Genomic DNA, 12,399 nt, shown 5'->3' with positions numbered 1-12,399 from the left:
GCCCCCTCTAAATCCCAGATACAAAGACAGTCAAGAGTTATGCTCCTGGCACCAATCCTAATCCTAACCCGACAGTTTTTACCACATTTAATAAAACTTGTTTATAGTTTCCTGTTCCACCTAGGTGCAACCAAGCCTACTGCTTAGTCCTTTCCGGTAATTTTACACAGATTTTTGTAACCCAAGATACATTTAAACTATGTCTACACTGGTACTATATGGAGACTTTTTCCAGTTTAAACTCTTGTCAGCTAAACTTTAACACACTCTTTTTCTTGTTTTGCTAAGTGTTTGTAGTCCTGTGCTAGTAACAGAAAGAATGAAGCTGTTTGTTGCAAATTAGCTTATCAGACATAAAAAGCTCTCCACTGCTCCTTAAAGTAGAGGCTAATAATGGTGAGTCAGATACATGCTTGTGATAGCATTTGTACAATTTAAGAAATCCTCTCAGCTGATTGAAAAATGAAATGGCTTTTCTTTGACCACTTAATCTCAGTGTAACAGCATCTATCGCTACAGCCCACGCTGTAATCTCTGGTTACAGTGTGGCCAGCTAATATGGCTTCAAATGAATGATGCATTCCTATCATATCAAATTTACAGCCAAAAAAAAAAAAATAAAAAGGGAGTTTTCTTGTTTGTTTGTTTAAGTGTCAAAAAAAGCCCAAAGCTGCAGTTGTCAGAATTTTTTTATTATTTTTTCCTCCACACTTTCAACAGACAGGAAAAGGAACGTCTTGAGGTTAGAGCACCACATTTTACATTTCAGTGCAACGTCAGGAGCATCTGATAGCTCATTCACACATAACGTCAAGATCAGTTCCACAGTTCTTACTCTGACTTACAAGACAACTATTCCTCTTGGAAAGCTGCCATCATGTTCTGCAGATTACATAAAGCATTAAATCTTTCTGACACAGGTTCTATGATTATTTAAGGGATTTAATCGTTTCTGCAACACAAGTCTATACCTAAATGGTACTTACTCCTCAGCATATTCTTCTAATCACATATTCTGCACTTTCTTGGCCCACAGGCTTTGGTATAATTGCCTGTGGATAGAGGATACTTTTTTACTGCAGAATTCCTAGCAGGACCAGCTGATGCAGTCCAGATACATAAACTTTTAAAGCCTATTTTAACCAAGTCTGCATATATAGTTTAGAAATAGATGTGTTTAAAATAGTGAAAATCAAAGACTGATTTGGAAGTTTACTGGGACTGATAAGGTCAGTTGGTTCAGGTTAGGATTTGCATCGTTGAAAAGTCTTGCAATTTTGCTTGAATTCTCCCAATATTTAGTATTCACTATAAAGCCCAGGCTACAGGAACCAAGACCTTTTATGAGCTTCTGTGCTTTAATTTTTAGAAGACGTTTCCAGACCTTACCTATGTACAAAAAAAAAAAAAAAGACAATTAGACCCAAGTACTTAATTTGAAAAGCAAAATGCCCAGAAAAGTAATAAAAATAAATTAAGGCATTCCTTTAAAAAACTGATGTAATAATTTGAAAAACAGCTTTGGGGTGCAGAGGTGCTAAATTTTTGAGGGCTTCCTATATCCACTTCTTGATCTGTTTGGATATGACCAGCTTGGGAGGCATTCCCTCTCCCCCCCTCCAATCTCATTTCAAAGTGTCACACAAAATGTTGCCTGCAAGTAATCAACTTACAACCTACTGTTTCATGGAGTTAACTTCGGTTTCGTCACATTGTTTCTTTCTCGTTTTTCCAGTGGTGACAAATGCTTTGAACTGAAAATGTGTTACAGTTGACCAGCTTTATTTACTTCCACAAAATCGTGTCAGACTACTCTGCTGGTAATAAGTCTCAGAGTTCACGGTTTCCCGTGCAGGTTACTGTAAAACACTGCTTTCCTGGCCAGGCCAAGGCCGACCCACTCGGCACAGCTGAGAACACAAACCCGAGTCTCTCCTCTCTCCAGTCACAGACAGCTGATCAAAGCTCCAGCGCACAAACACGTTCAAACTTCTCCCCGTTCCCACACTCTTCTTTCAAAGCACTATTTGCGGGCTGACATCACCCGGGCCTAGCCGCCCCCCTGCACAGAATCCCAGAGTGGGTGAGGTTGGAACCGACCACAGCGGGTCACCTGGTCCAACCTCCCTGCTCAGGCAGAGTCATCCTAGACCTCATGGCAAAAGATTGTGTCCAGACGTTCTTGTGCCTCTCCCGTGAGGGAGACTCCACACGCTCCCTGCACAGCCCGTCTCGGTGCGCAGTCCCTCCCCCGCCTCGGCCGCAGCCGCGGATCCCTCTGCCCGGGGCCGAGCGCTCCGCCCCTGCCATCCTGGCCTGGGGAGGAACGTGACGCCCGCCCGGCTCTAGCCCGGCCGGGAGCCCCCGCTCTGCCCCGAGCACCGCGACGCCCTGCGCTCCGCGACCTCAGGGCCGCAGGAAACCCCCTGGCGGTACTGACCTGACCAGGTCGGTCATGCAGGATCCCACCACCACCACCTGCGCGGCCATGGCGCCGGGCGGCCCCTGGACCCTGACCCGGACCCTGACCCCGACCCGGCCCGGCCCGGCCCCGCCGCCGCTTCGCCCGTTGCCAGGGGCGACGGGCTGCCCGCGGGGGCCTTCGCCCGGCAGTGTTGCCCTGCCGAGCGCCTGCTGCCACGGCGGCTCCCCCTCCTCCCGCCTCCCCTGCCCCGCTCCGGCCGCGGCCGAGCCGCCAGACAGCCCGCGCAGGCACTTGCGGCAGCCACCACTATCGGGGCCTGCGAAGACCCCTCCGGCCCGGGCGGGGACGGCGGCGGCGGCGGCGTGGGGGGAGCGGCGGCGCGCACAGCGCGCGGCGGGGCGGGGGCGCGCACGGCGGGAGCGGGGGCGCGCACGCCGTTGCCAAGCGGCGAGTTCCGGCCGCCGTAGGTAATGGCGGGGCCGGGGCGAGGGGGACGGGCACGGGGGGAGGGAGCAGCGCTCCTGCCCCTCCTGGGGCAGAAGCGGGCGAGATGGGATCTGGCGCCGGGAGGAGCTGACCCAGAGTCGGCGGAGGCCGGTGTAAACAGCGGCGCTGGGGTGGGGCGGGGCGGGCGCAGCGCCGCGGGTGGTGGCCCTGCTGCCTTCGCACGGGGCGGCCCCGGCTGGGGAGGGAGTGGGGCTGGGCTGGGCTGGGCTGGGCCAGGGCCAGCCCGGAGAGAAACGGGAACGCAGGAAGTTCCAACTGAATATGAGGAAGAGCTTCTTTACTGTGCCGGTGACTGCGCACCAGGACAGGCTGTCCAGAGAGGGTGTGGGGTCTCCCTCTCTGGAATTCAGGAACCATCTGGATGCAGTCCTGTGCAGTGTGCTCTAGGATGACCCTGTCTGAGTCGGGAGGTTGGACCAGGTGACGCACTGTGGTCCCTTCCAGCCTGACCCACCTTGGATTCTGAGCGTTCTCCCGTTCCAGGGCTGAGGGAGCTCAGGGGTGTACTAGGACCCCGCAGATCCACGTTGCTGGGAACATTCCGTGCGTGCGTTCGAGCACAGCAGCGGGAGGTGCTGGTGGTGGTGGGTCCCCTCCTTTCCCCACCCACACCCAAACACCCGTTCCTGCCACCCCCAAAGTGAAAACCACACAACCACGTTGCCGACGGCCACGCCAAGAGGGTCAGACAGGAAAGGTCCCCTCGCACTCCCGGGCCTCCATCACAGTATTAGCCTTTGCCGCCTTAAAGCTTCACTAAATGCCCATAATGCTGTTGCCGGGGGTGGAGGGACAGACTTATCTGTCATCCAGGCACTGTCCAGTGCCTGAAGCAGTGCCTGGAACCCCATGGTTACTTTGAGGCATATGTAACGTTGGCCTGAAGTTATTCAGCCAACTGAATCTAAAAGGATTCAACTACTAGTTTTGTTTCCTTCTTTCAAATGCTTTGTTTTGGAAGGGAAACAGTCCAGTGAATTTTGTTTTTGTTAATTCCTTTGAGTTTGTTGGTGTTTGGTTTCCAGTACTGTGGGAAACTTAAGCTAGGGAGAAAAAAAATGTATATGGCATCTGAAACTTAGGAAAATGGTACAAATTGTGTTCTAGTTTATAAAGCCCTTTGTTTACAAAATAAATTAGTTTAACTGATATGGTTTATTATATAGAAGGTATTGTGGTTAAAAAAAAGATACAAAAAAATCAGCAAAAATGCCTAACAGTAATTTATATCTTGTTTTGACAATATCTGTAAATTTTATTAACAAAAAGATAAGGAATCTCATTCTGCAGTTCATTTTGGAAGGTGCATCTGTTCAACTGTGGCTACCATGTGTATCTCTTATGTCTCACAACTTCGTTGTCATGACACAGTCCCCTTAAAATGTGTTAAAACCAGTTCTGAGGTCCTTGTGTATGAGTTTAAGATTTCTAAAAGGATAGCTTGTTTTTCAGCATTTTGTCATGGTTTAAGTTCTTATCTTCCTGAGCCCACCTGCCCCCTGCTTGAAATTACTCTTCCCTACAGCAGGGCTGGCAGACTAAAGTATGTGCCCTGTTTTAGCTACTCTTGTGCAAAGTGTTTTAGTTTAAACTCATCTTTATTAGCAGTTCAATGTAAGCCACTGGACTTTGCACTGAAATAGGTCAAGTGTGGGCTTGTGTTCTCTCACTCCCTCTGGGGAAGCATAAAGGTAAGTAGGCAGTAATTTTTGGTTGAAAAGTACCAAACAAGAGGTAATGTATTACGTCGCTGTAGGTGTTTGCTAAGCAAAGTTGTTGCCATTGTCAATTACAGCAAATCATATCTGTGAAGAGAACACATTATATGCCAGGGCATGGATACTTAGTCTTCAGCTTTGCTGCCATAAAATGTTGGAGCCAGTGTATTAAAGATAATTACTGTTTTTAGGAAGTCTTACTTTATTAGTCTTTCTGTTTGCCTTAATGTGCCTGGCCTTTGTTTTATTCAAATACATTCCAAATAGCAGGACAAACACTCTTTCTTGAGCATTGCTTTGTATTGCTTCGGTGTGAATGACTTTCATGAGAATAGAATGTGAAATAGAATGTGAAATTAATGTTGCTCCCAGTTACAGAAGACTATTAGTTTGTAGAATATCCCGTAGTTACTAACTAATACTTGTAAACTGAGTGTGAGAAACAACAGAAAATTGCGATTATGAGTTGTTCATACAACTCATGAGTTGTTCACACTCTCTTTATAGAACACTTATTAATACAACAGTCCATATGCAGCATTTTGTAAGAAAGTGAATGCAGTGTGCATTGCTGTTTGTCAATTAAAAAATATCTTCTAATGGTCAGAGTTTAAGTATGAGCTCTTTTGTCCCACTGATGTGGCATGTTTATATTACAGCCATTTTCTCCAAAACTGCCAAGTTCAGTTAATTTTCAGATGAAACTGTGCCTAAGAATATGATAAAATATGTTAAAATATGTTAACATTTTAATAGTTTGGTTACCCTTCTTTTCTCCCACTTGTCTTACCACAGTCTGTTGTTGTCCACATCCCCTAGTCTTTTTGTGGTGCCATGAGTTAAAACGTGTGCATGCTCAGTTTCTGCATTTCACTTAAAAAGCAACAGGTTCTTAAAGGGTGCTAACTTAGTGGCCTGTCTGATTTATCATAAGGTCACGCAAGTGCAGTATTTCTGAAAAAACTGCTTAAATTGTGTCTACATCAGCTTCCTGATCTGTTATGTGAAGGAAGATGAAGATGCTTATCAAAGAGTATGGCGATACCACTGAAGGAGAAGCAGTGTTAGCCTTTCAAAGGCATCACGAAGTCCTAATGAAGTCCAGTGTAAAAGTAATACTGGTTATGGGTACACTAGTGCTATTAGAAATTGCACGTGAGAATACAGAAAAATAATCAAACCCTTGGGCCCATTGCAATTATTTTAAGTCCCATTGATTTCAGTGGAAGCAGAGGAAATGTGGCTTGTCAATTACAGACCTAATGGAAATGCCCACAAGGAGGTCTAGATTGTAAACTGTCAGGGTGACCCTCAGTTATTTTTCTCTTTCTCAGAGGGATAGGACCTTAATTACAGGAGCCTAGGACATAATTCTGGGTTTATGTTGATATTGAATAAACGGGCTTCACTGAATACTGCAGAGATAGGAGGAAAAAAACCTACCTGTTCTTATTTTTAGTTTATAAACCTGTGCACACTTAGTGGTTACTTGTAGACTTTGTGTGCTTGGCTTTTTTTTTTCTTTTGATGTTTGCAGAGTACGTGTGAATTTACATCAAATAAGTAGGCTATTTTTGGATTTTATTTTTTTCCTTTGCCGTCCCTTTGCAGCTCAAGACAAAAGGAAGGAGGAACGTACTAAAATGTCACCTGAAGTTGCCTTGAACAGAATTTCTCCAGCGCTCTCGCCCTTCATTTCCAGTGTGGTCAGAAATGGAAAAGTAGGACTGGATGCTACTAATTGTTTACGGATTACAGACTTGAAATCTGGGTGAGTTCCTTGTCCAAGAAGAATACCCAGTCCCTCACAGTTGAGATGTCTTTTCAGAACTGGATTTTATTAGGTTCATTTAAGCTCTTCGAATATAGCTGGAGCTGACATTCCAGCTACATTACTTTTTGTCTTACTACCGTTTTTTAGTTTGGGAGACTTAATTTGTCATATTGTTGGCAATAATAATCTTGTTAAAACACTTTCATCGCTGCCACTTGATAGTGCTGGTTTTCAGCAGGGAGATAGTTATAAACATTTTTTCCTGTTGTTTACCACTTGCTTACTCGATCTTCTTTGTAGTTTAAAAATTGAAGATAAATTTGTATGACCTTACCTGTAGGCATGAATATGCCAAAACAGAAAAAACCCCCCACCCTTTCTTTTATCTGACTTCCCTCAACTTCAGTATATCACGTGGCTATAGGGCCAAGTGTTTGAAATAGGCCAAGCTCCTTCTTTTATTTTTAGTTCTAGAAGGGTTCAGATTAGCTTTCAAGTAGTGATAAAATTTTGGGATTCAAAAAAGATGAAGAGACTTCTGTGTTACACACAGAGGTGTGTAACCTCTATGAATAGTACACTGGGTAAAGTAAAGTAGACTTTACTTTAGGCATCATGCAAAGAGGGGAGACTCCCAAGGTGGCTGATAAAAGAGTACTTGAGATAAGACGTGTCAGAAATTGCTTTATTGTTTTAGAGCTGAGCATCTAACAGCACCCATTGATTCAGGTATTTATTTTGAGACTGGAGCTCAGAGCATGAAATTACTTTTGCTTAAGGTGTCCAGGTCATCTGTTTTGTACAAACTATTGCTTTGTGTACCATTTCAAATGATGGCTAATGCAATAATTGATCTTGAGAACCACCACAAACTACTGTTGTTAAAAATTTAGCTCCACTGAAAACTGTTTAATATGCTCCTGTAGGCTGTTTTATTATGGTTTCATGGAGAGCTTGGGAGGTGCTTTTCTGGTGGTTATAATGCCTTTTCAGGAAGGAGGTTTGAATTCTACGGTTAGTTTGAAAGCAACCATTCCCTCCCTGTAAGGTTCTGTGACAGAGTACAGATTTACTTGGAGGTCTAAGAAGCCATGACTTTGTAATTAGCACTGACTGGCTTGACATTTAGGCTTGCAAATTATGTAAGACGGGCTGAGCAGTTCTGCATCTGCTGCTGTCATTTCACGCTGGACCTTGCTTACTCTTGAGCTAGTCTTCTAGGAAGGCTGAGATGGGAGCTGTTGAAATCTTGAGAGAAAGGAATACAAAGAAAGTAGAGAGAAAACACAGCTGTAGTTGGTGGTAAAAGTATCAATTTGTTGTGAGGTAGGTAAGAGTTTTGATCTCTGCCCACTGAATGCTTATACTGCCTGCCTGCCTTTAAACAAATAGATTGAAATAATAAAAAGCAGTATTTTCTAGCTGACTCTTTTCAGCGGTACTTTTAAAAGGTGTCTAACATTTTTGGCCAATGATCTTCTCAAGAAATCTTACTTTTGTTATATCCTGAGTGTTTTCCAAGACTTTATTCTTTAAAAACTAAAAACTGTCACCAGCTGCATCTGTCACCCAAACCCAGTGATTCAAATGGTATTGTCACTGTGTTGAATGTGGAGTCTACGCACATGTAAAGCACCTGACAGAGATTGTCTCATACCTTGTTTAAAGACATAGGCTCAGCTGTTTGCATGTGTTAGCAATATTGTTTTTTCTGGTTCTGGAACATAGAAATGAACCTCATTTTTGTGTTGGGGCTTTGTTTGGCTTGAGATTATTAGGAGACGGAGTTGGGATAATCAAGATTCTGCATTTAGTTGAGAATTTTTTTTTAAGGGTTTTTTTTTTTTGGTACAGCTAAGTTACTTAAAAACATTATTTGAGACAGGATTAATTAGCGATAACTTGAAATTTCTTTGAAATGTAAATTTCATGCATGTGTGTTTTTAGGAAAGATTTTTGTTGTTTATTACAAATAATTCATTGTTAGTTTATTTATATGAGAAAATTTTGAATTTATGCATCAGGGTGGAAATACGAAGTTCTTGTGATTTAGTGCCTTATGATGTCACCGAACAGGTAAACGGTGTAAAATTACTTAACATAAGATGGATGCATCACAGTATTGGAGGGAAATCCTTTCCATAATTGCAGATGTAGTTCAGGGGTCTTTAACCTTTGATATGGGAGCCTTTGGTTCTCCATAAACTGTTTCTGAGAGTCCCATGTCAGTTGATAAATAGCAAAGTCCCCAGCCCACTGTGTTGCTAGAAGATTTAAATTTGTTTTGTGCCTCTAAAGGAAAACTTCATTGGTCTGAGAGTTCAAAAATGGCTTGCAGATCATGGGTCTACTCTCCTCCCCTGCCCTTGCATCCCAAGGATATCCAAACCCCTGTGTACTTTCACTTTCATTACGCTTTTTTAAAAGGAAAAAATGACAATGCAGATGAAATAATCAGCAGAGGTAAATGTAGGTACCTGATACCCACATGAAGAAACAGAAGTATGAGACGATCATGGCTGGGCTTCATGAACGAATATTTGGGAAGGGCTCTACCCACATTTGCTACAAGCACACTGGTGGCTAAAGAGACCAATACGAGACAGGCACGTCCGGTTGCAAAAGGCACAGCAGAAAGACTCCTTAGGTGGTATTGGCAAGACGTGATTCTTTCTGTGTTGTCTTTTCTCCTCAAGAGCGACCCGCATGCTTCCTCAAAAGAAGCAGCAGCATTATACATAGTGTGTCTCCAGACCTCCCGATTGGAGGCCAGAGTAGACCAGTTATGTTGATCAATATGGCCAAGGCTGAGATGTTGTTTCAGGAAGTCCTTGTATCTTCTCTTCGGGGCTCCTCTCTTGTGGCAGCAGGCGGCAAGTTCACCATAGAGCAGGATCTTAGGGAGGCGGTGGTCCTTCATCCTTGAGACGTGCCCTGCCCAGCGCAGCTGCGTTCTCAGCAACATGGCCTCAATACTCGTAACCACTGCCTGTTCTAGAACAGACCTATTTGTCACATAATCTGACCAGTGGATGTTTAGGATTGTACGGAGACAGCGTTGATGGAAGCATGAGACCATAGAAGTTGGACATAAACGTAGATGTTGAACAGGAGGAAAATGAGGACAACTGTTGTTAGAGAAATGGAGATGAGGTACAGAACATTAATTGCAAAATTCCCTTTAGTTTCAATGGGTTGAAATCAGGCTTTCAACTTAAAAAGCAGAACAGGCAGCTGACGAAGAGGTTAAATGTTTGAAGTCAAATAAAAGGCAATTCTTGATCTCAAATGAATATGACCATTTTAGAAGTACTATTTGTTCAGAAACTTTGCTTTTGCATAGTGATTGTACATTTATTGACACATGAAAGGAGTTGTACACGCCCTCCTTTATACTGTAAAGGCTCTGGCCTAGCCTGAGTTTATTACAGAATGTGCAGGTATTTTATGCTTTAACTGATGTGTTGTGTGGAAGATTTTTAAGAATAAATAAATACAATCTTACTGTAACCTTTAAAATGTTAAAATACTTAAGGTAAATGTCTCAATAGCTATTAACTTTGAAAACAGAAGTATCTGTAAGCTTAAGGACCTGCCAGCTGCATGGCTGCTTCACTGTCATGTACTACACTATTACTCTTATAGGGAACTATGAGGTACTGTTCCCTGACGAACCAATGCTTTACAACGTATACCAAAACAAAATGTCCAGACTGATGGTCCATCCATTCTCATTTCTCAGGTTTTAGAAACTGAAGCCGTGGTTAACAGGAATTAATGGTAACATACTGAATACAGTAGTATCTCTAAGGCCTTGCCCATTCAGAGCCTTGGTTTTGACATTCTCAAAAGTGGAAAGAATTTCCTTTTTATTTCACCAGTACAAAATCAAGCTCCAGATTTTAGCCTATCATGTCAGTTGATTTTGATTTGCAAATGGCTAACATATTAGTTCTATAATTATTTCAAAAGTCAAATCATATGTCAGATGATTTTAGTAAGGAACTTGTTTTGTACTTATTCTGACTTATTGCTGAGACTGACAACTTAGTTTTGTTGTGTTTTATAAACTGTATTAAAGAGCTGATGTTAGATTAAGAGTATGAACTATGATGATATGTTAATTTGCTTTGCTTGCAAGTGTGGGAGGGAAATATGTCATAGTAAGGAAATCCTATTGTTTTGCAGTCTTTAAGTATGTAAATGTTTTATAATAATACGTTACAGTTCCATAATGTCTGTGTGTTTTACAAACTTATTAGACAGTACCAATCTCATCAGACACTTACATACATTTACATCTATGAGTAGGACATTCAGGACCAAGTCCTGTTTATGGGATTTATATGGCCACTGCTGATGCAGAGTGAGTAAAGAAATGTGAGTACCCCTGAACTGAGTTCAGCAATATGACATGGGAAGGAAGAAGTAAACTCTTCAACAGAAATAGTAGTAAAAAGTCAGGTGGCCAAGTCTTCTTGTAAAAAGGGCTCCACAGTGAACAAAAGTAGAACTGGAGTGTTAAGTTGCATCTGAAATATAGCACCTGCAGCAGCATTGATTCCGGTGATAAGAAACCCCTGGCAGGCATCTCTGTTGCATTAATAAAAGACCTTCTTTGAGATGACAGAGTGGATCAAAGCATTTTGAACTCTTGAATAGGATATTACTTTGTTCTAGACCCAAAGAAAATACTGCTGCCAGTTGAGTCAATGCCATATATTGTATCATCCAGTTAATCTCCACTGGTGTCTCTTTGAAATAATGACCCATCTTAATTAGATATTAAAATCTACTCATAACCAACTGAACTGTGGCTGAGGCATTTCTCTTAACATTTACACATATAATCATGGGAAAGATGTTGAATAGGGAAAAGTGATTATTATGTAGATTTAGAAATAGAGGACATTTTCCTATGTGAAGGGTGTTTAATTGTTGTATAATGTAGAATCCAGTTATTTAAGAGACTGCTGCTTTTCCTATGGCGCGTTACAAGAGTGAAAAACATCACTGTGGTGGTCATTGCCTTTGAGAACTCTTTTTTTTCCCTACAGCTGTTCGTCGGGGCCCATGCTTCGGCTTCAAATTATGCTGCAAGCCTATTCTTACTCAACAAACTTGATTTTGTTTTTTAAATTACTTTGATGTGTTCCACCAGGCAAAATTTCAAAATGAATACAGTGATTTAAGGCCGCATATATTAGGATTCCATTTTTTTTAGATACCCACTCATAACAAAATTTTAAATTCAATACTTATTTGGTTATACTTATTCCATACTTATGAGGAGATTAATTGTGGAATTTTTATATAACTGGTTTGTAGTAAACCATGTTGATGTTGGTATTCTGGTCATGCATATGTCTGATTTGCTATTGATTTCTGTCTCTCTGGTTGATACTGAACTATGTGTACAATTAGTTATGATCCTGAAAGAAACCTGTATGAAGAGTGGTCAAAAGAATGTAATTCTCTCTGGAGTAGATTTTTACATACAAAATCACTATGAAGCTGTAATAAGATATTTATAACTTCATTGCCTGGCTTCCTAGTGAGCAATGATGATTTACTTTTTTGTGTTATCAAGCAGACTGCAATATGCTTTGGTATTTCCCTTTCTTTTGGGCATTTCCCTTTTTAAAATAAATATGCATTTTTATGTGCGTATTTTGGGAAATAATGTTGGACTTAGCTGTGAAATACTGTTACAATACTGTAGCAGTTATTTAAAGCTTTTGCTTGATCTTTTGCTTTCGTTTAATTTAAAGATTCTACTTCAGTTACTTGAGTAAGGTTCACATTCATCACTCACATTGATGTCTGTAGGTAGGGTTTTTTAACATAGATTTTGTTTATGTATGAAATTTAATGAATCTGACTGTTCTGAACACAATTACTGTGAAAAGGTTTTTTAAAATAATTGTGTTTTGCTCAAAATGTGTACTTCAAAGGAGGTGGCAGTTTCCAGAAGT

The 12,399-nt window shown here is 41.9% G+C and overlaps 2 protein-coding genes across 5 annotated transcripts in view; one reads left to right on the top strand and one right to left on the bottom strand.

The window, feature by feature from the left end:
• Positions 1-2,741, bottom strand: part of RBKS (ribokinase) — a 70,896-nt gene extending 68,155 nt beyond the window's left edge. The window contains exon 1 of the mRNA XM_032684417.1: positions 2,441-2,741. Coding sequence (XP_032540308.1) covers positions 2,441-2,490 — 50 coding nt within the window. The 5' untranslated portion in view covers positions 2,491-2,741. The remainder of the gene's footprint in view (positions 1-2,440) is intronic.
• BABAM2 (BRISC and BRCA1 A complex member 2) overlaps positions 2,357-12,399 on the top strand; it is a 171,436-nt gene continuing 161,393 nt past the window's right edge. For 2 of the 4 annotated variants that reach the window (XM_032684415.1, XM_032684416.1), the window contains exons 1-2: positions 2,826-2,892; positions 6,262-6,421. In XM_032684415.1, coding sequence (XP_032540306.1) covers positions 6,294-6,421 — 128 coding nt within the window. In that variant the 5' untranslated portion in view covers positions 2,826-2,892; positions 6,262-6,293. Of the gene's footprint in view, positions 2,449-2,814; positions 2,893-6,261; positions 6,422-12,399 lie in introns of those variants that run through there. The other 2 variants (XM_032684414.1, XM_032684413.1) reach the window with 2 other exon arrangements.

Source organism: Chiroxiphia lanceolata, chromosome 3, assembly GCF_009829145.1.
Source record: "Chiroxiphia lanceolata isolate bChiLan1 chromosome 3, bChiLan1.pri, whole genome shotgun sequence".
Lineage (NCBI taxonomy): Eukaryota > Metazoa > Chordata > Aves > Passeriformes > Pipridae > Chiroxiphia > Chiroxiphia lanceolata.
The sequence above is the reverse complement of the archived record's forward strand: the minus strand, read 5'-3'. Positions and strand labels throughout refer to the sequence as shown.